The sequence below is a fragment of the Pyxicephalus adspersus genome, chromosome 10, assembly GCF_032062135.1.
Source record: "Pyxicephalus adspersus chromosome 10, UCB_Pads_2.0, whole genome shotgun sequence".
NCBI classification, from domain to species: domain Eukaryota; kingdom Metazoa; phylum Chordata; class Amphibia; order Anura; family Pyxicephalidae; genus Pyxicephalus; species Pyxicephalus adspersus.
The window spans coordinates 18,743,400-18,767,329 of record NC_092867.1 but is presented as its reverse complement, the minus strand read 5'-3'; the positions used below and the strand labels follow the sequence as shown (position 1 = coordinate 18,767,329).

Genomic DNA, 23,930 nt, shown 5'->3' with positions numbered 1-23,930 from the left:
CTTCTGAGCACATCAAAAAACACTAACTAGGTAAGTGCCCTCAATTCCAGTTATCTGATTCTGCCAGTTATCACTGCTTTTATAATGTGACCCCACCATACATAATTTAATTTTACACTAATGATTCCAGCAGCAATAGTGACATCTGGGTAGGTTGCTGAGACCAATGCAAAGTAGGCGGCTGGTTAGAAAATCATTGTGCTAGAAAAATCTGACTGATCTCTGATAGTTTTTTCATAAGAAAAGATAAGTATGCAATAAATATGCTTCTGACCTACAAGATCTGCTTGCCCGTAGCCATTTTTTCATAATCCCTTTCTTATACAAAATGACATTGATGCAAAATTCTGGTCATTTGCAAGAATCCTCCTATCTTTTCTCATGTGGGGTGTCATAATTGTTGTTCCTATCTGGATAGCAATGTCCCACAATGCATTGCTTAAAAAATCCTTGAGTTTGTCCTTGCCTATTGACCGTTAATGGGCTAGCCTGGGAACACTAGAGGAGGGGAAAAAGAGGAAGTCCAATTGTGGTCATATCAATAATGAGGGAAAAAAACATTATTGAACACACATCTAGTATTAAAAAAACACATGCACATAAAAAAGTATATATATAGTAAAACTTGTAATTTGAATGTAATTTGATGCGGTCCTTAATTTTGTAAAACATAGCTTAATTTCCAGAGGTTTGTAGAAAAACACCATTTGCACAGTGACTGCTTGTATGCGAACCTGCATGCAACATGCAAGAAGAAAGTGCACAGATAGGATTTTCTATCGACTATGAAGTATATCTCATTTTGCAAAAATCTGCCTTAGTGTTGTATGTTCCTGTGTTCCAGTTTGATACAGAACATGCAATGTGTAGGACCAGGAGGCCTATGGCTGCAGATGCTGCTCAGGGCCATCAGTAGGGACCGCAGGGAGATGCTGTTGCCATAGCAGCCTGCATCCAGAGCGTGACACCAGGGTGATTCTATAATAAGAATTTTGCATATCCAGCCTTTGTCTCCCGAGAATGCAAGTCTTTAAATTGTCATTAAAACATTGTAAAATTGAAACATTCGTTTAATGAGAAAGCATTGTCTCGCAGCATCTAAATGAATGTCTGCAACCAATGAAATGAGATTCTCTAAACTCGTTCAGAGCCTGCAACATTACGTAGATAATGGCTAAACCCTTATGTGCAAGAAAAAGTGTATCATAAGGGAGAACTTAACCTGGTTTACTTGCAGTGTGTGTCTTTTTTATAGTGTCATTTTCTGTAGTTACAATATTTTGTATTTTCTGAGTGTCCCTAAATATTTCCCTGCCCTTACTTTTAACCCTTCTTATATTATGCTTGCCCCTGTGTTCCATAGTTCCATCCAAACAAGTTGGCTTTCTTTTTTAGTAGAATAGCTATGGTGTTCTGGATAGTATCAGCAGCCTATTAGTTTTAATATAACAAAAAATTGGACATTGAAATAGATGGTTTACAAGATGGGCATAAATGGCAGCTTGTGTATAGGATTTGTTTTAATAAGTTTGTGCAATGTCACAACATTTATTTCTGTTTAGAGTTGCATTCATTGTTTGCCAAGATCTTGTACTGAAGGTGGGGGGGAGTCCAAACACTGCATAAAGTCCTTTCCTGCACATCCCATTGAGGTTAGGTCTGGACCCTATGGTGGCCAATCCATGCTTGAAAATGCTCCCTAAGTCACTCACAGTTGCAGCCCAATGAATCCCGGCATTGTCATCCTGGAATATGCATCCGCCAAAGGTCTGCCACAGGTCCCTACATTTTGTGGGCATGTAACATTGCTGAACCTAGACCTGAATAGGAGAAGCAACCCCAAATCATAACACTGCCCCCAGGGGCTTGGGGACTTATTTTTTGGGCAGGCATATATATATATAGGTATCCTCAATGCATGGGGTTTGTGGGTAATGTGTCCCAAGGGTGCATATAAAGGCTTGCCAGATTATTGCATGGTCCAGAAATACGTTTTTTTTTTTTTTTATTGTGCTTAAAGCTAAAGCATTTTGGAGGGGGCCACTTCATCAGAAGCAAAAAAAAAATGATGAAGGTAGACCCAGAGACACATTAGATGTACCAGATAATATAAAATAAATATTTGTGGATCATGCAGACTTTAACACCTCTTCTGTATTTTGTTAGCGAACTTTACATTTTGGCTGAAAAAGTGTATCCAACATCATCATCCATTGAAGAGGAGTTCAGCTTATTATACATTTCAGTTCTGGCAGTTGCAGGAGCTTTAGTAGGTGCTAAAAATGCAGGCTATTCGTTAAGACATTTAAGCTCAGTGTTTCTCAACCGCAGTTCTGTGGAACCCCGGGATTCCTCCAAATTATTGAGCAATATGTGCCTCTCAGGTTAGTTACCACTGGCACCACTGATCTATTTGGCGGCAATCTTTCTACTGGCCAACAGTTTATGTTGCATTCATCCCTTTGACCGCCAGACTAATGTACTATAAACCTGGCATATTATATATATTGGCAGGGGTTACCTGAGATCTGAAAGTGATTTAAAGGGGTTCCCCTTTGTTAAAATATACAGAGAGATTGCTAAAACATGTTTGTTGGATGCACCTTACTATACTAAGTTGAAGCACATCTGGCAGAAAGAAATTGGTTTGAAAGCTTGGCTTAGTTCCAGTACAGAGCATTTGAAGATTTAGGGGCCCGGGAGTGATTTACAGTAGGCCTCAAGCAACTAATAGAGATGATGTAAAAGTAGCATTTTAATTACACCAATGGGTTTACTGTAACATATTCCTAATAATAAATTGTGATGTACAATGAATAGGCCTGCAAATTTCTACCTCTAGTACATAATGTAAGCCATGGCATACTGTAACAAATGAGTTTTTACTTACTAATATAATAAACAGGGACATCTTTGCAGTTGCTTTACTCATGCATGATTGCTCTTTTGCTTTAACAAAGTGATCCTACAGGCAGCCTGTTGAAGCAAGTTTATCACTTTGTGTTAGAAAGCACTAATGTGTGAATTGTTCCGTCTACCACTATTGCCTGTCTGTAATTTCAATGATTACACCAGCATTTTGTGCAGGACCTGTGAAACGAGGCTACACTGTGCGTGTGAAAATGATCTCAACGGAAGTATCTAAAGATCTTTGTAGAAAGAATCCTTGTCTTTGGCACCAGATAACATGTAACAACTTGACAAGGCTTTAGAGAACAGGACATACTTCTAAGTTAAACTTTAGAAATTCCCAAGTTTATCAGATATGAGCAGGTATGCCATCCTATTGATTTATGCACTTCTATATTTCCTGCTTGATATGTTAAGTGCCTGTTAACTGAAAAATTCCTACAAAATATAGAGAAACTCCCCCTCTGCTAACACTACTCAAATTTTTTATTTTTGTGTATTTGCAAATTTAGAAATTGATCGTGGTAAAATAAATTTAGGGTTCAATTGTATGGAGTTGTTTGGAAACTTTTTCTGAAAAGGTAAGATTATTTGTAAATATACATAGATATATTATTTTACAAATTTGTGCATCCATAACAAATTTGGTTTGCAAAGCAGTACTTCCTGCTTGCCTGTTGCCATATTATGTAAACTAAGATAGCACCGTCACTGTCAAGGCAAGCTTCTCTTCATCTGAGTCATTAAGCTGTTTATTTCTAGCACAACAAGTTTTATACCAGCAAATTATTATGTTACTGTTCCTATGCAGACTGCAGATTGTATCCTTGGTGAGGCCACTGGTCTCTGGTGCTTCCTTAGGCTCCTGGTTTTTCAGTGTGTTATATCACAGGTTGGCCATGAAGTCACTGGTCTTTGGTTCCTGGAGTGAATAAAGTAAGCAGCAGCCCTGCCTATAAATATTGTGTATTTCTCTTTTTAGGAGGGTTATGCAAACACGTTTGTTGTAGAACATCAGCTAACAGCTTTAAGCTGTATTACATTCAGAAATGTGACAGGTAATGTGTTGTTGTTACGCAGTGCTACAATGATATCCTGGAGAGCTCTTTATTTCCATCAGCAATACACTAACTACGTGCCAGTTTTATAGAAAGAGATCTCCTGTATGTGCAGACATTACCTGACGTGCGCCATTATTCAAGAGCAATCTACGCGCTGACTATTTGTAACTCCGGCAGAGCCACAATGTATGAATGAATTTCAGTGCAAAAATGAAATACATTGGGTTTCTAATAGAGTATTCTGTTTTTTCTATTAAAAGGGGCCCATATATTCAGGTCATTTTTGCAATGACAGCACAGCAAAAGGTGTTTTGTTTTATAAAAAAATAAAAAATCATTTAACATTTAGTATTATAAAAGCCTCTTGCGGAGTCAGAGCTTGAGCTGTCCATTCAGCTTCTGACTGGAGAGATTTGGATAATGGGGGTAAAATACCTTTCCAGAGAGACTATTGCTTCAACACCAAGAATAAGGGTCTTTTTCAACAGCATGTTCACAGGGAGCACCGCTTTGGTGTACTGTATGGTACATTAGTAGTTTATTTGTAATGCTCCATACACAGACTATTTATAGTTGCTATTGTTAGTGATTGATTCAAGTGATAGTAGAACAAGTGAGCGCTATGCCTATAAAGAGAGGAAAAAGAAGGATGAGTGAAGGGATCCACTGCATCCTCACTAATAGGAAACAATAGTAATTAATGGCAGCCTGACATTTAGCAACCTGCCAGTGCACAAACACCTTTAATGAACAGCTATTCTAATGCTGGGCTTTACCCTGGACAGTCACAATCCTGTGTGTGTCCTGTGTACAATCCTTGTATTTACGCCTAACTACTGCCACGGAGGAGGGAAATATGTTATGCACATTCTAGGCTAGTCTTTTTACTCCTGAGGAACCTGTGAAATATATTTTAGTTCTCTTACAAAACTTAGTAAAACTCTTCTAAAACCAATTTCGTAGGGGATCAATAGGAAAAAGATTCTTTAATTGGTGGCCAATGAAAAGAATGCCCACATACAATGGTGGTCTGGAATAACATCTTCATAGACACTAAAAACATCATTTAAGTCAGCTGGCACTACAAAGAGTCTTTGGCCCCAGAACTATGTAAGCATCCTCAAATGGGAGGTCAATCAGCCACAGTTTGAGGACCCCCTAGTAATCTCGGGAGGGACCCTGGTTAAGAATAGCTGGTAAAGGCCTTAGGAAATTAGTCTTTGCTCCCTTAGTGTCAGTATTAGTTTGTACATCATTTATTAAAAGCAAGCTTAAAAACTTTAATTTTCTTGTCCAAAGCAACCACTTGGGAACATTGGATTATCGCTGGTCTTTCTTTAATTAGCAGTAAACAATAGGATCTGGATGTGCTTTCAACGTAAGATTTACTCACAAGTTTGGACTGAAAGGGCCTGGATAGTTGGATATGAATACTTTTATTGTTTAGGAAGTCCCTCATACTACACCGTTCCTAGCAAATTAATTGTACAGAGATTGTACAATTAGACTGTAAAACTTTACAGTTTTCGTCACTAAAATATATTAACGTTATGTAGTATGATTGCATAAAACCCGCTTTAAAAAAAGTATAATTTAAGGACATTGTTTCCAAATTTTTTATTCTGTCTAATAAAAAGCCATGAAAGGGTAACCTTATCAGATGATTGCCTGCCTTGTGAGTGCTTGGAAGTTTATAGATTTATTCAGTGTGCAATATTAGAAGAGTAAAGAGATCACCTCCACGGAGCTACTTGACATTTTAGCGGCAAAGCTGCACATTTGGTTTTGAAGTGTAGTGAGCAGGGCAGGAATTTTGATGAAAAATGCTCCATATGGCTCCCAGAGCTGCAGGTTCTGTAAAGGTAAAGGTTGTGGCCCAAATAATTCACATTTATTTCACTGGGGGGATTCGATAGCAAGATCTTGGATCATTTCCTTCTTGGAAAAGACGAGTATTTCCTATGTTGATCTGCATACATTTTTTCTAATTGAACTAGTGTATTCATAAACATGAAATGCAGCATATTTAGGTTGCATGGGACTTTTGAAGTTTAAACTCAAGGTTTGTGCATACTTGGGAAAAGCAGTATACTGACACACAAAATTAGATTCTATATACGGGGGGAGTCAAGAAATCTCCACTATTACAAGGATGAGACATAGTTATTTTTTTGGGCAAAGTGACATTGTCTGTGTAAAGAAATACTGTTTGGCGACTTCTCCTTCCCCTGTGTCAGTCATTAAAAATACCTGGTGGTGGGTATAGTGGACCATGTGCGCTCCTCCTATGTGACAGTGTTTGGGTCTATCAGCCAATCCCGTGACTGACAAAAGTAACAATGTCAATAGTAAAGATGCCACCGTTCCTCCTATTAACTGACACCAAATAACACTTGTGTGTCGGCTGGGGATACAATGATGGGAGAGCACTGGCAAGATGAATATTAGGTGGTCGGGCTCCTTTTGCACAGTGCTCAAGGGGGCATTTAATTTTTTAATAGTTGATTACTATTACATTCCAGTTTTTGTAACTAAGACTGAGATCAGAATTCTCAGAAAGTTTATTTTGCCTCTTGCATTTTATCACAATGTTCCTGGGATCATTCATGGAGCATCTACTGCCCCTGGCATTAGTTAAATTGTTTATATGCAGGTTGTGTTCATTGAAGGCTAATATACTTACATGTTTAGAAAACAGTACTATTCTGCTTTTAGAAACGTTGGAAATCAGAGGATCGTCATACAATTGAATGAATCTGTGTGCTTCAGAGCTAGTTTCTGTATAAGAAAAACCCTTAATGTTGTGTCCTACCTTTGGCATCCACACTGGCAGGAATTTACATTTCTTGTGTATGGCCAGTCTTTCTCTCCAACATTATATTGGACATTTCTAGGAAAAGAAAGAACATCTCCTGTAATATTCTGTTTTGTGTATTGCTCCTGATATAGAAGATGGAAAAGGAGACAACCATTTCTAAAAGGCAAACCACTAAATTACCATCAGAAATATAAAAACGTTTTGTGCCCCTAGTTCTGTAATCTACACATCCTTGTTGGACAGGATGTGACCTTGTGTTTCTCTTTTGCATTTTAAAGCAAATTAACTTAATAAAAGCCATCATCCTGTAATTGGATAGTAAAAAAGCACAACACAAAGATTAGGTCAATGCTGTATTTTGTTCCCATATCAGCCAGCTTCCTCTGCAGTGTAGGAGAACCTGTTTGGCTTACTATACTGCCCTTTTCTTATTTCAGTCTAAATCACTAGAGGAGACTAAAGTAAAGTCAAACCTTTTTTTTGATAACTAGAAATCACTTTAATCATTATATAACATGGAACCTAACGTACAATATTTATCCTGATGCAAGGCTTTAAAGCTGTTCCTGAAATAAGCTAGAGTTATGTAGAAAAGTGTAGCCTTTAAAAACTATAGAGAACAGCTAGGCCTTAATTTAAATTCCTTGACATTCCTTGGTTACTTCTGTTAGGGTCATAGGTTAAATTTTCGGTCTGTTTCCTTTCACCGTTGGGGACACAGATTTCAGTAAACACATGAAGGTTGTGGAGGTGGTTGAGGAAGGCTGTGTATGAATAAAAAAATCCTGCAAACGTCACCTGGATGAGTATTAATGATTATATTTATTATTTGTATGACATTAAAACCTACCAACACATTTTGGTGGTTTACAGATCTGTTTTCAAGGCTTTGGTAGTGTTAGGTCTGTCTGCCATGACTACTGCAGTCAGTAACCTAATGTACTAACCATGTTCCAGAGAAGCCTTTCTCAACCTATTTAACATGTGGTAGACTTGTAAATAACTTTCAAACCCTTGGGAACCCCTAACATTATTACCAATAACCATAGCTCACAGTACACTGGAATAGTGGTAATTGGGAATAATGCCTCTTATATTGTTGGCAAGTGTCACCCTTAAGCTGCATACACATGTGCAATTATTGTCGTTGCAAAGGATCTTTTCACGGATCCTTTCCAGCGACTAAGGACTGCACAATGCATGAGTGCTATACATACAGCACCATTTTGCTCTATGGAGAGGGGAGGGCGAGAACAACAGAGTGGCACCCTGCTGTGCGCTCTCACCTTCCCTTGCATTAGGATCGTTTGTGGTCCATCGTCCATGGGTTCGCCAGGACGGTCGTTCGGACAACTGGCGCTGTACACATGCCCGATTCTTGCCCGTTATCGACCCTAAGCCGATTATCTGGCGAGAACCATTGGACGTGTGTACGTAGCTTTAGAGGTAGCCAAAAAGTGGTAATGAACTTGAGAGGCACAAACTGCCTATTGCTCAAGGAACCCCTGGCAAATTTTGGTGGAACCCTAGGGTGCCACAGAACTCTAGTTAAACACCATAATCTATAGTGTTTGCTGGGTGCACAGCAGACACTCCAAAACACTGGTCATTATTCTCCATCCAGATATTTGTTAGGTTGTTCTGTTCATGCACATCGCTCCTTTCTTGAATGGACCAACATTTAAAGGATCCTTTACAAGCTAACTCACCACAGACCTGCTTGCTGCTATCTCACAATGCTATCTCATCCATAAACTGTAGTCAAAAATCATCTAACAGATTTTCTAATTTTTTTTCTAATTGTACCATGTTCATGTTTCTTTTTTTTCTTTTTACTTTTCAGGATGAAATTGCCAAAACTCTTTGTTTCCATCGTCGATCTCTTCGGTAACGACCAGTGAACACAGGGTTTTCTTAAGAGAAAATGAAGAATCATGTGGCTTGTTATTTTGTGGCACTGTGCGCAATAACAATTGGATATACATCAGAGAGGTCAGCTGCTGATTTGGATGTGACTCCTAGGAAAACTATAACCTATAACGGTAATTGGGTTTTTTAATTTTTTTCCTTCTGATAGGCATTTTGAGAATTGCTTGCCAAGAGAGACATTTTTTATGCTGATGAGCTGATTATAGATAAGCCTCTATCCGTTGCATCTATCAGATGTTATTGACTGCTTAATGAGCATGGGAGTGATGGCACTTACTAGAAGCAGCAACTCTGTCTACGGAGAATAAATTAGTGCTTCTAATGATGATTGGGAGCTCCTGTATGCAGATTACTTGGGCAGAGATGAGTTGTTATGATACCTCCCAAGGCACAAATAATGTTGTGTATTTTATAGGTCCATCATGATTTGGTTAATAAAATCTATCTCTGCATTGGAACAGTAATTGCTGGTGGCAAATCAAAATAGGGTTCTTATTAAAACAGGGAATCTGCCATTGAGACACATGGACCTGGAAGATTCCTGGGAATGTTTTAGGGAATGTCTGATTCTCTGTTTTTTAATTGAAGTTTTTCGAGCAGTGTATCTCTACCTTTTTACCATGGAGGAACCCATTGAAATAACTTTCAGGTCTTCGGGAATCCTTCCATAATTACTATATAAACACCTCAGGGTAAATTAGCAAGAATTCCATTTACATTGCTGGCCATTGGGGAGAATGTCACACTTATAGATAGCCTAAAAGGAACCCCTAGAAATCTCTGGTCAATGCTAGGGTTTCACATAACCCTGACTGAGAAACCCTACCTTAAAATCAACTCCACAAGCTACATTTTCTTTGTAGCGCAAAACCACAATTCCCACAAATGTGTACTGGCCTATTAAAAAATGTTTTTAAAAAAATTTTTCAGTAATCACCCAGTTGGTTTTGGGTGCTTACTAAAGAGTTGGGTCCCAATACAGGGCCACCACCCACCTACAACTTCTTCCCACCCAGCTTAATACAATCTCTTGGTAGGATACCGTAATGTTATAGTAAAAAAAGCTACATTTTTTTAAACTGCTTTTTAGTAAAAACGTAAATGTTCATAGTCGGTGTACAGGCAAACCTTAATAAATCTTTTTTCAGATGATCACTGTCTTAATTTATAGTAAAGTGGTAAAAAATGTTCAGCTTCACTTCCTGAACTAGTTCAGGCCCCAGAATGGTCGCTTTAATACAAAGCTTCATGGGTATTTTTGTGTCATGATGGATTCCAGGATTACAGATGACATCTATTGATCCGTGTCCTTAATTAAATTCATGAAACCTTTTTATATTTTGAACAGAAAAGCGTACAATATACCACGATTGAGCGATGGGTTCGAAGAAGTGAATACCTTATCACATTTTGCACTTTTGTTATGGAACAGCTGATTGACATAGGGGATGATTAATTGATCAAAGTACAAAGCATGTTGTCATACAGATTATTTCATTGCATTCATCCTGTGTTAGTGGGTGTGTATATGAGTGATATGTATAATAAAAATATACACACTCATACTACAAGCTACATTGAAATTCTGTATCTAAATTTTTTATATTTTGGGGTGAAATAGGGAATGGTAACAAACTCTGTTTCGATTTTTACGCCTTTAATTTTTTTGTGGGTATACTGCAAGAAAGTGGAACACTTCCTAATTATGAACTGATAGTAATACAAGCCAGGTTCTAAAGCTCCACTTTTCTCAACCCTCTCTACAATTTGAAGCATCTTCTGCCATTCCATGAGATAATTATTAGTGAGTTGTTCAAATGTTGCTGATATAAGTACACTGCTGATGTTCTGATGTAATTCGGCATTTGTCTGTATACATAATGTTTGTATATTTGTATGTTAATAAAATATATGTGAAGGCTGTCTGAGTCTTACAGACTTTGGTGGGAGATGTTCCCTTCTTGCACCAATGGGATTCACCATGGTATTTCTTTGCAGTGCCTAATAATGGTGTAATTTTAGAAACAACATTTTCTATGTATTTCAATTTGAAGGCAAAGGATTCATTGACTTATACCCGTGCATATAGACATTCTTGAGAGTTCTTTAAAGATGCTTCTGAAAAAGTATAGGATGGTTGTTTTTACATGTTTGTTGTTGTAAGGCCTTGCTACTTGTGAGCAGATCTCAACAGATTCATAATTTTCAAACATATTATGGCCAAATGTTTCTGGACCATGATATTTATTACACCCATAAAAACTTGTTAGAAATTCGATTTCAAAATCATCAGCAATGATATGGAATTACCACATAGTGAGTGTGTGAGCTTAGCTAAACATAGTGGGCTTGATTTATTAGAGATTTCCAAGACTGCAGAAGACTATCATGAGAGACCCTGGGTGATCCAGCAATCCTTTAAATGGATTTCTTAAAATCATTTGCTATTATTTAGCAAATGTTTTCAATCCTGTACCAGATCCATTCAAGGATTGCTGGACCCAGGTTCACCCATGGTAGTCTATCTTTTCCAGTTATGGTGAGCTTTGATAAATCAATTCGAATGTATAGGGTCATTTCTCCAGCAGTGTATGATCGGATTTTCCAGTCCTTGCATTATTTCAAACAAAAAAAATATTTTTTTATTATTATTATATATAATTATAGGTATAACAGCTCATGTTCTGGGAAGACTTTCAAAAAAGGATTTGGAGTTTGTTGGAATTTGTACCTAATTAGCCAAAAGAGCATTTGTGAGATCAGTTTCTGAGTGAATATGGGAAGACCTGGCTTGCAGCTGGCATCCTTCTTCTTCCCATGGTGCATGTTGCTCTAAATCAGACACCACAACCCAAATGTCTTTTTATGATGTAAAATTTACAGTACAAATCACTCTAACAACCAAACAATTTGGAGGTGGTACTTTAGTCATATTGGTAGGTGTAATTGAATAATTGCTTATATAGTAAAAGTATTTTGTTGCTGTTGATTTTACATGGCCCTTTATTTCCTATTTGTCTACTGCTTGCACTGTAAAAAAAGTTTGATGGCTCCTATAATTTACAGATATATCTATAATATCTTTATTAAACCATCCAGATTTTATCTTTTTTCTTTTGTGATGTGATTGTTGTGCCCACCAGTAGAACGGCATTGCTCGGAAAAGACCAGCTTTCTGTGTGCATGTGTTTTCCCATCATCAAACCTGCTGACTTGCACAATTTCCCTGGTAAGGACTTCTGTATTTTCTGGTAATATGCAGATGTGATCTTACATCACCTGTCGCTGTTGTTAGATGGAATATTCCTCAGGGAGAGTTTTATTGACCTTGACGCATATTAGGAATTAAATTGCAGCATTTTAGGATATGCAGAGTAAGCAATGTTTGGTGGCTCTACATGCTGAAAATTTTCCTTAAGTTTTTAGAAGGGCATTTAAGGTTGTTTTTTAAACCTTTTTTTCCTTTTTCTTTTTTTTTTGTTTTTACTGCTACCAACAATGTGGGAAATAATATGCCAAAACCTTATAGGGTCCAGTTACAGTTTATGATTTGATATATCGACCCAAGAACTTAAGCAGTGGTCCCTTGTGTATCTGAGATGAACCTTACTTATGTTCCTACATCAAAAACACTCCTTGTAACTAAACCAGAGGATCTAGTACAGTCAAACCCAAAAATATGGTATTAACACCAAAACAGAAATTTAAACCTATCTTGGTGGGAATATGATTTTACCTTGGATAGATTTTCCATTTCTCCTGTTCTTTGTGACAGGATCACGTAAATGTGGCACAAACAGCAAGCCAAAGTACATGGCTTCATCATGGCGCTTTACATCATGTATGGTTCTATAGCATTTATGGCTGTACAGCTTTAGGCTACATTCGCACGTCAGATGATTCTCATGCACTAATTGCCTCAGGGCTGATATCAGACGAGAATCTGGCGTGTATGCAGCACTCGTTCCGTAGTCTGTCCTGACAGATCCACGAACATCGCATTATCGTAATGAAAGTATAGGGAAGAGAGCGCAGTGGGATGCTGCTCCATCATTTCTCCCCCTTCCCCTTTCCATAGAGCTTGTTCATGCATCGTTCAGTCTTTTGTCATTGGAAAGGATTGCGAAAGATTCTTTCCAACGACAATTATTGCACTTGTGTACCTAGCCTTAATTTTTGAAAACGAAACACTCTCTTACTCGAAAGTCACTTTTTGTCCCAGAAATGTCTAATAATGTAATGTCGGAGGTCTTGAAGTGTAATGTTGTCTGGATTGAATCCAATCTTGCAGGTAAAAGCCATTTTAGCAAATGAAGTTGATATCACAGTGTGCCAATTGCGGGGCATCTCATCATACAAACTGTCATGCAGTGGGCCAGTAAAGTGCACTGGCATTAAACTCCTTATTAGAGTTTTCCAACATCCTAACAATTCTACTTTTTCAGTGAACCTCAGCATCCCAAATAAGTGTCCACTATTTTTGAGTATAGGAGAACATGTGACAATCCATCTGCGTGCCTATAATGCATCTTATATGAGCAAAGGCTCTATCACTATCATGTGAGAGTTGTGTGTTAATCACATATATCAGCTCCATAAATTAAAACCTACAGTCCCCAAAACCAAATATTACATTAAGGAGTTTCCTGGGATCCCATATCTGCTCTGCATGCAAATGTCTAAAAGAGGAATTCTCCTGCTTTAAGAGTTTTCTGTTGTATCTTGGGTACAGGGCATGAAATTTGACTTTACATACAGAAACAGGTTTTTTTTCCAGCAGGGGATAAGAACAAAAACAAAATGCAAAATGATCCCAAAGCTCCCCCACACAATGTTTATACACAATATTTCATATTTATTATTATACTGTATTTAAATAGCACCAACATATTACACAATGCTGTACAATTTCAATAACACCAAAATCCAGTGTTGTTACCTGAGTATAAACTGATATTGTCTTTCCAATAGTATTTTGGTTTTCACGCGAGTATTAAGAAACCTAATTGAAAAAAGAAACAATTTTAAAAAGTTTGTATTGTTATTTCCAACAATATTGAAATTATTTTTTATCATTCTTTTTATATAAAAATATAGGTGCACATAGGGGAGCAACTGCAAGGGGGCGTCTCCGGCTCTGGTGGTTCCTAAACCCCCTTGGCCAATCCGCCAGCAACCGGCCGGCATTAGGCCAGATCGGCCAGGGGACGTTAGGCCGGAACGAACTACCGGCTAGGCCAGATCTGTCCTATGTAATGATACAATAGGAGCACCCCCTAGCTGCGGGTCTGCATGTCTTCAGCTACATACCTAACCCTATATAGAAAAGGAATAGTAAGCCACTGTAAAGTACCCGCAAACATTTTATACTGTTAGCAACAACTTGGATTTTTCAGTCACTTTTACTGCATTACCCCCTTTGCTATGGTCCCCAAGAAATGGTAAGTTCAGGTTCACTATTGCCATTGGCTTTAAGGTGAATCTTTCCAAGTCCAGAGAAAGTGTTGAGCTAATTCACAGAATTGTAAAACTTTAATTGACCAAAAGGACTCTGACCTATGGCCAGAAAGCTCAGAAAGGCCAGTAGCTTTTGGAAAAGCCTGTTACCTTTCTGTATTTACCCCAGAAGCAGTAAAGACTAAATGGGAGCTCAGAGCCTCCTGGGACACAAATGTCACAAATCCCAGGAGGTTTGGGCTGCTCCTTCTGCGCCTGCCAGAGATCAGAAGAGATTTTAGGGTGAGCAGATTTGATATGTCTACTTCTCACAATCATATCTCATTCCATTGTGTTTGTAGGCACTGCCATTCAATATAGATTTGCCACATGCCACATGAAATTGCAGTCTGCTATGGGTGGTGGGTCAGTTTGGCTAAAATGTAGGGGGTTTGGGGGTGATTTGGAGAGTTGAAATACTTCTTGTACAATGTGCATTTTCTGACCTGAAATACAAAATTGTACAACTATGCTATGTTAAAAAAAACTAGGGCAGCTTCTATGGGGAATTGGATGGTCTGCAGTGGAAGGTGAGTTAGCTTGTAATGTATACTTACCTCACTTCCTACCTCCTACCTATGTGGCTTGTGTACCCTACACCTACCTGCTTTTGCAGCCAGGCAATGTATGGGGAAAGGCCATGCTTACCTACTGACTGAACCTCTGCCCTCCTTCCTCCCATCACTGTGAGACCCTCCTGAAACACTTCAATATTCTACAACCTTTCAGGAGACAAGGCTAGTGTGCCACCATTCTACCCCCTTCCCACCCACCCAGCCTACTTAGGGGGGGATTGTGTCACCCGCACATTGCCTCCTGTCCTGTTGGCTGCTTTGGAGCTTCCAGGGGGACACAGGGATTCACCAGGAGATGCAGCCAGAGGATTGCAGGCAGGCCATCCATGGTTGTGGTTGTCTTCTTGTGTTTGTGTTTTTTTATTTTCTTGATGAATGGCACCTAAGCATGACCTAAGCCATACCAATTGTCTGACTGGGTTACCTCCCAGGCTCCCCTCTCTCAAATCTGCTAACTGATCTGTTCTTATAATCCCCAGTAAGCTGTGAGCTCTCTTCACTGCTCAGCGCTTGCCCAAACATTAGTATGCTGCAACAGTATTTATACTACTGTAGATTCTAACGTCATCAACTCATGGAGACCAACATTTTTTTTTTTTTTTTTTCTCTTTAGCTATATCTTCTTTAGTCACTACAATGTCTCATGCTGCATTCTGGTCCATTTTCACCAAGAAAAGAAAAAAAAAAATAATAAAGGAAAGAACTGTAACTGTCTGTATTGAACATTACCCATAAGCCCTTGCAATATGCAAATTTTTATCAACAATGAGCATTGTGATTGGTTGAATGAAAAGCAAAGAATAAGACAGATTGTTTTTCCCAAACCCAATTTTAAAAGATCATCTATGTATATTTGTAAAGGTAAGGGCATGAAAATACACATTTTTACTAATGCAAAGATGAAATAAAAGGTTTATTTATTATTACATCACCCCAACCGCTATTACACTGCAATGTGAGATGCTCAGCTATGGGGTCCTTAGGGGCTATCCAAGCTGTAAGAGGTGTCTGTGGAATGCCTGCAGGAGCCTTGGGGTCCTGAAGGGGATGTCCAAGCTGCCTGTAAAGAATATGCTACCACCTGTGCCAGATCCCATGAGAATCCAGAGAGCCTGAAAATGTGGTCAGTCTCCTGGCCTCCCGTAACTGCAGGACTGGGGAATGGAAAGAAAGGTTAAGATGTTCTTGAACTGGTTATGGAGCCGCCCGCAATGGAAGTCACCGGGGATGGCCAGGGGGTTGGAGAAGGAATGTCATGGTCACTAAGGGTCCTGCCACTGGTGAATATCCCTGGGGGACCGGTGAATGTCACTGGGAGAATCAGCTTAATATTGGAATGTCTCTAGGTGAAATCTGCCTGTTGCTGGGTGTTATTTGTATATTATGATGTCCTCTTGGTGCACGATTATTTTTGTTCAGATATTTTACTCTTACCAACACACACATAGAAAAGCTATTACAATATTGTGATATTTGACTAAATCACATATTTGTTGGTCAGTAATCTCAAGTATTGTGGCCAGATGTACTACTGACTAAACGTAGTCAGTGAAGGTAGCCTCGTGTTTTTCTATATTTGCTTCATTCTCATCATACATATGCAACTTCATTAAAAAAAATAATTTCTTGTAGTCAGCAGCTAAAATCAAACACTAATTTTCCCTTAAAAACAAAGCAAAGGTCACAAATGACCTTTATTTTAAAAGGTTGTCATTTTCATAATTGTCCAACCCACTGACACCAATACTATGTATGAATCTCATGTCCTGTACAGGTTTCATTATAATTTACATTTACATTATAAATAAAAAAAGGACAAGAATAATATTCTTTTGACCACATTTATTTTTACAAATATCTGTTCTTAGGAGGAGCTGGAAGCTGCGACTGCGGCTCTCTTGGGTTTGGGTGTTGTACCTTCACGGAATCCATTCCTGTGTGGGGAGAGGAGTGGTTAGTAGGAGGCTCATCATACAGAAAAAGTTTGCACACTTCTATTAAGCTTATCTCAGTTAGAATCTGAAATCACTGAAGAATTCATATGTTCAGACATTTATTTGTGAGACATCACGGATAAGCGTCATTATATCTCATGCCAGGTTACCCAAACCCTAAACATTTCATATATTTCCTCTATGAAGCTCTGATTAAACTACTCAAACATTTATTAATTTAGGAAAAATACATGCAGTTGATTGGGAGAAATACACACGTCCGGCCTCCACACAAGTCACATAAAAACTCATCTCGCCCAGCATGCTTTGTCCTAGTGCTATTCAGTGCTGACAATCTGCAAAATTCTCAAAAAAAAAAAAAAAAAAACACCCTGAAGCTACATGAGTCCTACACTGACCCCAGAAACTCCCAACTATTGCCCCACCACTGCTAACCTGACCCTCATACTTAAAAACCAATCCCATCGACACCATTTAGCTGGGCGCAACACCCTGCACATTTTAATAACCACCCGGCTGTTTTTGGGCGATTAGTGAAGAGTTAGGTCACAATACAGGAGCTGCCGACCTCTTACTATAATTTCTTCCCACTCAAAAAAAAAATTATGGGTTCAACACTGCTCTTACTTGTACACACCAATTTTCCACAATGCTGCAAGCAAAACCTCCGCAACAAAGACTTTAGAGGGCCTTGTTTTAAAAATGTGGAAATGTGGCAAGCAATTTGTCCTCATATCTCATCTGTTCTATGAAAAACCCATTTACATTGCCTTCCAAACATCTGGAAAAAAGTCTTGCTATTCTGGTAAACGTTTTTCACACCATCCACCAAATATGCAGAAAGTAGAGAAAATTTAAAGCCAAACTGAGAATTTATCACTATGGTCTCTGAAGGTTTCTTTTTACAAGCATGTAGCTAATCAATCAGAATCCAGGCACATCTAGTCCCACTGCTTTCTAGACCAGTGGTTGCCAACCTTTTGGATCTCACGGACCACTAAATCTATGGACTCCGCAAGCTCAGGGAGCCGTGTGTCAGTCACAGGGAAAGAAACTTCCCCCAGAGTGATGCCCTGATGCCAAAACATGCCCATTCTCCCATCGCTGGTCTGAGATGGGAGAGGGGGTGGGGTGTGTCCAGAGAGAAAACCCGCACATCGCTCCGAGCCTGCAATCCATATGGGGGACTTGGTCTGCGGATTCTGCTGCAGCCAAAGCCAATTTTTTTTTTAAATAACTTGGTTTATAAAGTTCTTTTTAAGAAATAAGCTAATATTGACATCAGCAATAATTCTCCATATCAGGCCCAGATAAGACAGGCATTTTCCTGAAATTAATGACTTGGCAACCCTTTTAGACACATCATTAAAAGTGTTGGGGATTTGAAATGATGGCTGTGCAAATCTGAAGGCAGGAGATTAAGTACTTAGGCTTACTTCCTTTATGTACAAGAGGAAATGAAATAGAAAGTTACCAAATACCTTTTTGGAAATGAGTACAAATGCCTTGAAAATGTAATTACCTTTTTATATATAAAGCTGTCAAGGTGAGTTACAGTATCATGATGGATTCTGTTTAGAGCCTTGTCTGCAGTATTCTGCGTACCTGCTATTAAACTGGCACTCGACGCTACAGATACATCTCTGTAACTAGAACATATAACAATGACACAGTCCCAGGACACATACATATTGCAATAGAAGATGGCAGGTTTGTTGGGAAGAAGAGAGCAGTCTGAAAAATGTCAGCCTACGACTGCAAGAAAAATAAGACCGCAAGGTTTTCTAAAATTAGGCGTTTTACGGAACGGTTCTACAAATGCAGTATGTCACAGGCTTTATTTGTAAGGATGGAAGCTGTAGCCAGAGGCTGTAAAAAATTATGTTTGGAAGTTTATGAGAAGCATACACACAAATTAATTATAAAGATCAGTTCAAATAAGTAGCTATGTACATAGTGCTGAAACCTAAAACATTAAACTAGATTTTGGCACTGAAGTTTGCAAAGTGGATTGTGATTGTGGCCCATGTTATTGCCCATTACCATTACTGTTCACATCACCAATTTATCTTTTTGGTCAACCCATACCAGTTCACTGGCTCCAAAGAAGAATATATAGTCTTCCTAATTCCTAAGAAGAGGATCAAGGTTTTTGGTCAGTGATGGATACTAAGGGCCTGATTTATTAAAGCTCTCCAAGGCACTTGGAAGCTAGGTGATCAAGCAAACCTGGAATGGATTTCTTCATTGTCATTCGCTATTTGCTAGCAAATGCTTTGAATCCTGGATCAGATCCTTCCCAGGTTTGTGGGATCACCCAGCTTCACTGGTCAAAGTGTATCCTCTCTAGCCTTGGAGAGCTTTAATAAATCAGGGCCTAAGTCTTGACTTGTGGGTAGAGGTTTAAAGATAACCTTTAAAACAACATAGATGCCGCCATTGCTGATTCCTCTTTCTACAAGTGTTGGATACCTGACCGTCATGGTGACCTACTGTCTTCATTATTTTCAGTCATTTTCCCAGAATAAGTACGCAACAAAATGGTAGTCCCTGTTCTATTCCAAAAGTTTTTTTTAAATAATGATGATACCCCCAGGCTCAAGGATAGCAATATTTATGCAATAAATTTTAGCTACAATGAATTGTATATATAATGTATCAATATATTATTCATATATTTCCATGCCAAAAAATAATAACTTCCCTGGGAGCAGACTTAATTATCTCAGGAACACACTGAAACAAAGCAGATTGAAGAATTCATGAAGGTGCTAATGAGGACTATGAACTTGCTGTCAGTCAAGCAATTAGCAATGTACACTTCCTCAAACATTTAGTGAAGAGGTAATTACGAGCTTCACAGATCATTTTTATGAGGAACAAATGAGGCAGCAGTAGATTCCTATTAAGCATTGTAGACAATTGATATGGGTCCAACAAGTTGTACCAAGCACTGTGTGTAAAGATGGCCAATATTGTGTTAGGATACAAAGTCCCTGATGGTATGTGGACTCGAGGCGCTCTGGGACCATTATGCTACATGGCTTGACATCCAAAATCTGCTGGCTCAGTGCATTCCAACACACCTGGCACAGCCCTGATTGTTTAATCCTATCCTGCCCCTTTTAGAACATCCAGCCTTTTGGGGCATCATACCAAGGTTTGTGTGACAAAATGTCATCATATAGTCAGTGACAATGAAATTTGCTTTTCAGTTCAAAGTGTGATTTACAGCCTTAACCACAAACTAAATTTAACCAAGAAAAATACAGTGTCAAAAAATGATTGTTCTAGGAGGAAAATCGCCAGGGGCATCCATGAGAAATATTAGCTATGTGCTTGCAAAGAAGTGAAAGGGTCATATTAATAATTCTGTTCTGTGTTGAATACCGTAATTGCTTTTTATAAAAGCATTTTGTGCTGCAGAATTTTAAACGAGAAGTTAAGCTAATATTACAGTATTAAATTCAGATATTATCATTAAGTTTACTTTCCTTGTAATACCATTAACCTGTGATGATTTGCAGTTGTATGATCTGGTCATGGGCAGTAACACAGGGAATTACCTTTTAAAGAGAAAGTTACATTTCATATGTAGCTAGGATAGGCTATGGAGTTTTGTATGTTGACTCCACAGGAAAAGACCAAATGGTCCATTCTTTTTGACCCCTCTTTTTAGTAAGCTTGTTGTTAAGTTTTGCTATAGATCTAAGTTTATACCGGGCAAACCTAACTTGAAGACAGGCACACTACTTCTGGGAATTCAGGTATATTATTTTTGAGGGTTAATTATTACCTTTATTCCTGCATTCCCTTGTTCCTAAGCTTGGTTTCACTAAAAATGCTGTCCTTCTGAACCATTTTATTATCTCTAATATATTTATAGATTTGACTCATGTTTCTTGTTTCTTGATCGAAATTTTCTTCAGACTTTTTCACCATTTTTATTGTCTGTCTCTTGACATGTTTTATTTGATCAATATATTTTCCAGCATATTTTGATTAGATTTTTTTCCAGAACTAGACACCTCTCACTCTCTGGCCTCAGTTAATCTCAGTTTGCTGTCATATCAAATAAACACCTTCAAACTTCTTTTTGCTGTAGTTCGGGCCAACACTTTCCCTGTTCTGCTGCATTGACCAAACTATCAGCAATGCTACAGAAAAACACGTTAAAAAAAAAGAAAAACCTGGCCTATCAAATCTTTAGTTATATTACTTAAGCTGCATACACACGTCCAATGGTTCTTCCTCAGGGCTGATATCGGGCGAGAATCTGGCATGTGTACAGTGCCCATCGTCCAAACGACTGTCCTGGCGAATCCACGGACGATGAACGATCATAATGCAAGGGAAGGGGAGAGCGCACAGCAGGGTGCAGCTCCCTCGTTCTCCCCCCTTCCTCGTTCTTCCCTCTCCAATAGAGCAGAATGGTCCTGTATGTACAGCACTCGTTCATGCATCGTGCAGTACTTAGTCGTTGGAAAGGATCGTGAAGGATGCAACTTTATACACAGATTAATCAGAACACAATCTTGTATAGTGTATTGTACATCATTAGTGACTTCTGTTTTAGATGAACTCCATTTACAACGCCTCACTCTATTGTCTATCGTTTAACCAATCATGTATCCACTGATCGACTTTTACAACTTAGCATGTAAAACTAATTTATGAGATTATAATGTGAAATTCTAATAATTGCCCTTGTGAAATCAGTATAGGCCAAGATATAGTCAAAAAAACGGTCAGATTGGTCTTCCGTTATCTATGGTCAGTATAGTCCTACTGCTTTATCATCTTTACTTTACTATGTCTTGTGGATAGGTACAATATCAGCTGTCTGCCAGTCATGGAAACCTTTAAGAGCATCCCACCCATTGCCACCCTTCGGGAATGAATGGGGGGTGGGTTAATGAGCTTTTAAGTGCTGCCTACTGTAAAATGTTGAAACACTGGTTCGTTAAGAGCCAACACAGTGACTGCCGAGACCAAGCAAGGTATCATCAAGTGATCAAGTTTACTTTTGTTCTTGGTGTAAAGCTGAAATTTAGGTAAGAGGCCTAAAGCCAGTACAAGACTGATACCAAGTCAGATTAGGTACTGTTTGTACTGTACATTTAATGATATTTTAATGAAGACAGAGTTGCACTTATTTGTGTTATTTAAATCTAATAATTTTTTTTATTCATCTGTTCATATTACTGATCAACCTTTTATAAAAAAAACCTTAAGGCACTGCACAGGTGTAAGTAGATTTGCCCAGCTAGGGAACAAATCAAAATGAAAGTTTTAGCAGTACAAAAGGTGTTTTTTTCTCGTTTAGCTAGAAACCTTTTTTACAAAGCAATAATTCAGCTTCACGGAGTGTTTCGAGCTGGATAGATAACTAGCTTGTTCACGGCAGACTGCAAGGTGCTTTGATATAATGGTGTGGGTCAGCTTTGGTGGTCAAGCTCACTTCTCAGAGAGCAGCAAAGCTCTGGAGCTAAGCTTTGTTACACAGCATTTTGGGAAGCAGAGCACTTTATTACTTTGATAAAATTACTCCACCAAATCGGTGTAATGATTGACTGCTTTATGGCCCACGGGAATATACTACACATTTTCCTAGATATGGGATAAAAAAAGAGAAACAGTCTAGTGTTAGATTGTAGAACCCATACATCTACTAAAATATAAACCTTTTTGAAATGTAATTTTACAGTGAATGGCATCTTTTGATTTAGAAATTAGAAAGTTGTGCCCAGATACCACCTCATAGAATGAATTGAACTTATTTTTTTAAAGCTATTGAAAGCAAAACACATTTGTGAAAAGGTTAACAACCCTTATCTAAGTTGGTCCTCCATTTTAAGCCTTAGATTGCCCTTGAAAAGTACCAGAGCTCTCCTTCTATAACATGACACATCATTGGCTGCCAGAAGTACTTACACAGTGGTTATCAATTATTGTCCTGTCCAGAAAAAAGACAAAACGACAGATAGGAATAAGAACACATAAAGTAGACAGGTAATACACAACAAACAATATCACCTAACAAACAACCAACCGAGACGGTCAAACACCCCCAATTTTTGACAATTCTAGAAAATCATTAGCAACTGCAGACTGAAATAGATCTTTAAAAAAATTAAGTAGAGTCTTTTGAACCTCCTTGGTCATTTAGTCAACCTATTATGCTGTGTTCATCTTGGAGGGGAAAAAGGAAAGATTGTTTCTTGTAAAGCATTGGTGTGTGGTTTATTCTAGGTCCTATTCCTGTTACCTGAGTTAAACAGAGGATGCGTTGTTGGCAAAATAATTGTATGGTTGGCATCAATTACTCTTGCAATGACAATGCTTTAGAGTGACAAATTGAATCAAACGAAGCAAATTCTTTATAGTTTGCACTCATTTAAAATAGTTGCAAGTCCAGCATCTTTCAGTAATCTGTACAAACTTGCTGTCTGATGACCTTCTCCTGCCTGCACATCCTCATGGTTGGCTCCACTCCTGAATCCTTTTAGCAGCCTATAACTTGTCTTTGAAGTATCTAAGGCTGGGTGTACAAGGACAGTTTAAAAACGCATGTAAACATTTCTACTGTGTTTATGAATTTTTATCAAGTTTTTTCTAGTGTTTTTAAAGCTTGCCTTTAAACTGATTGAAAACATCTCTATGCTGCGTTTTTCCTACTTATAAATGAGTGGAAACGCTGAAAAACGCACGAAATCAATGGACGCGTTTACCCACGTATACACGCATTTTCTGGCGTTTACCGTACGTTTTAATTTTTAAAACGTTACAAGGAGCGTTATCTATAAGGCTCAAAACATGCCTCAAGGTAACGGTGTAGATTAGCCTAATCGAATGCATGGTAATTTCAAAATGGGCTTTTAAAGCTAAAGGTTAAACGCTAGGGAAAACGTCCGTGTAGACCAAGCCTAAAGCCTAAAACACAAAGCAGTACAATAAACCAAAAAATATTATACAGTCTGCAGACATCATTGTTGCAAGTTAGCTTAAAATTGTCACCTGAAACACTTAAGCTGCGTACACACTTGCAATTTTTATCGTTGGAAAGGATCTTTCACGATCCTTTCCAACGACAAGGGGCTGCAAGATGCATGAACGATGCTGTACATACAGCACCGTTCATGCTCTATGGAGAGGGGAGGGGGAGAGCGACGGAGCGGCACCCTGC

General features: G+C 38.5%; 1 protein-coding gene and 1 non-coding gene across 2 annotated transcripts in view; one reads left to right on the top strand and one right to left on the bottom strand.

Annotated features, from left to right (window-relative positions):
• The window catches only part of SEMA4G (semaphorin 4G), a gene marked incomplete in the record, with an annotated part of 116,304 nt that overhangs the window by 14,490 nt on the left and 77,884 nt on the right, over window positions 1–23,930 (top strand). The window contains 1 exon segment of the mRNA XM_072425092.1: window positions 8,633–8,831. Within this exon segment, the coding sequence (XP_072281193.1) occupies window positions 8,714–8,831 (118 nt within the window).
• On the bottom strand, window positions 16,790–16,869 carry LOC140340188 (small nucleolar RNA SNORD72). Its single transcript, XR_011922618.1, has one exon. It is a non-coding gene; the product is annotated as a small nucleolar RNA SNORD72 (small nucleolar RNA).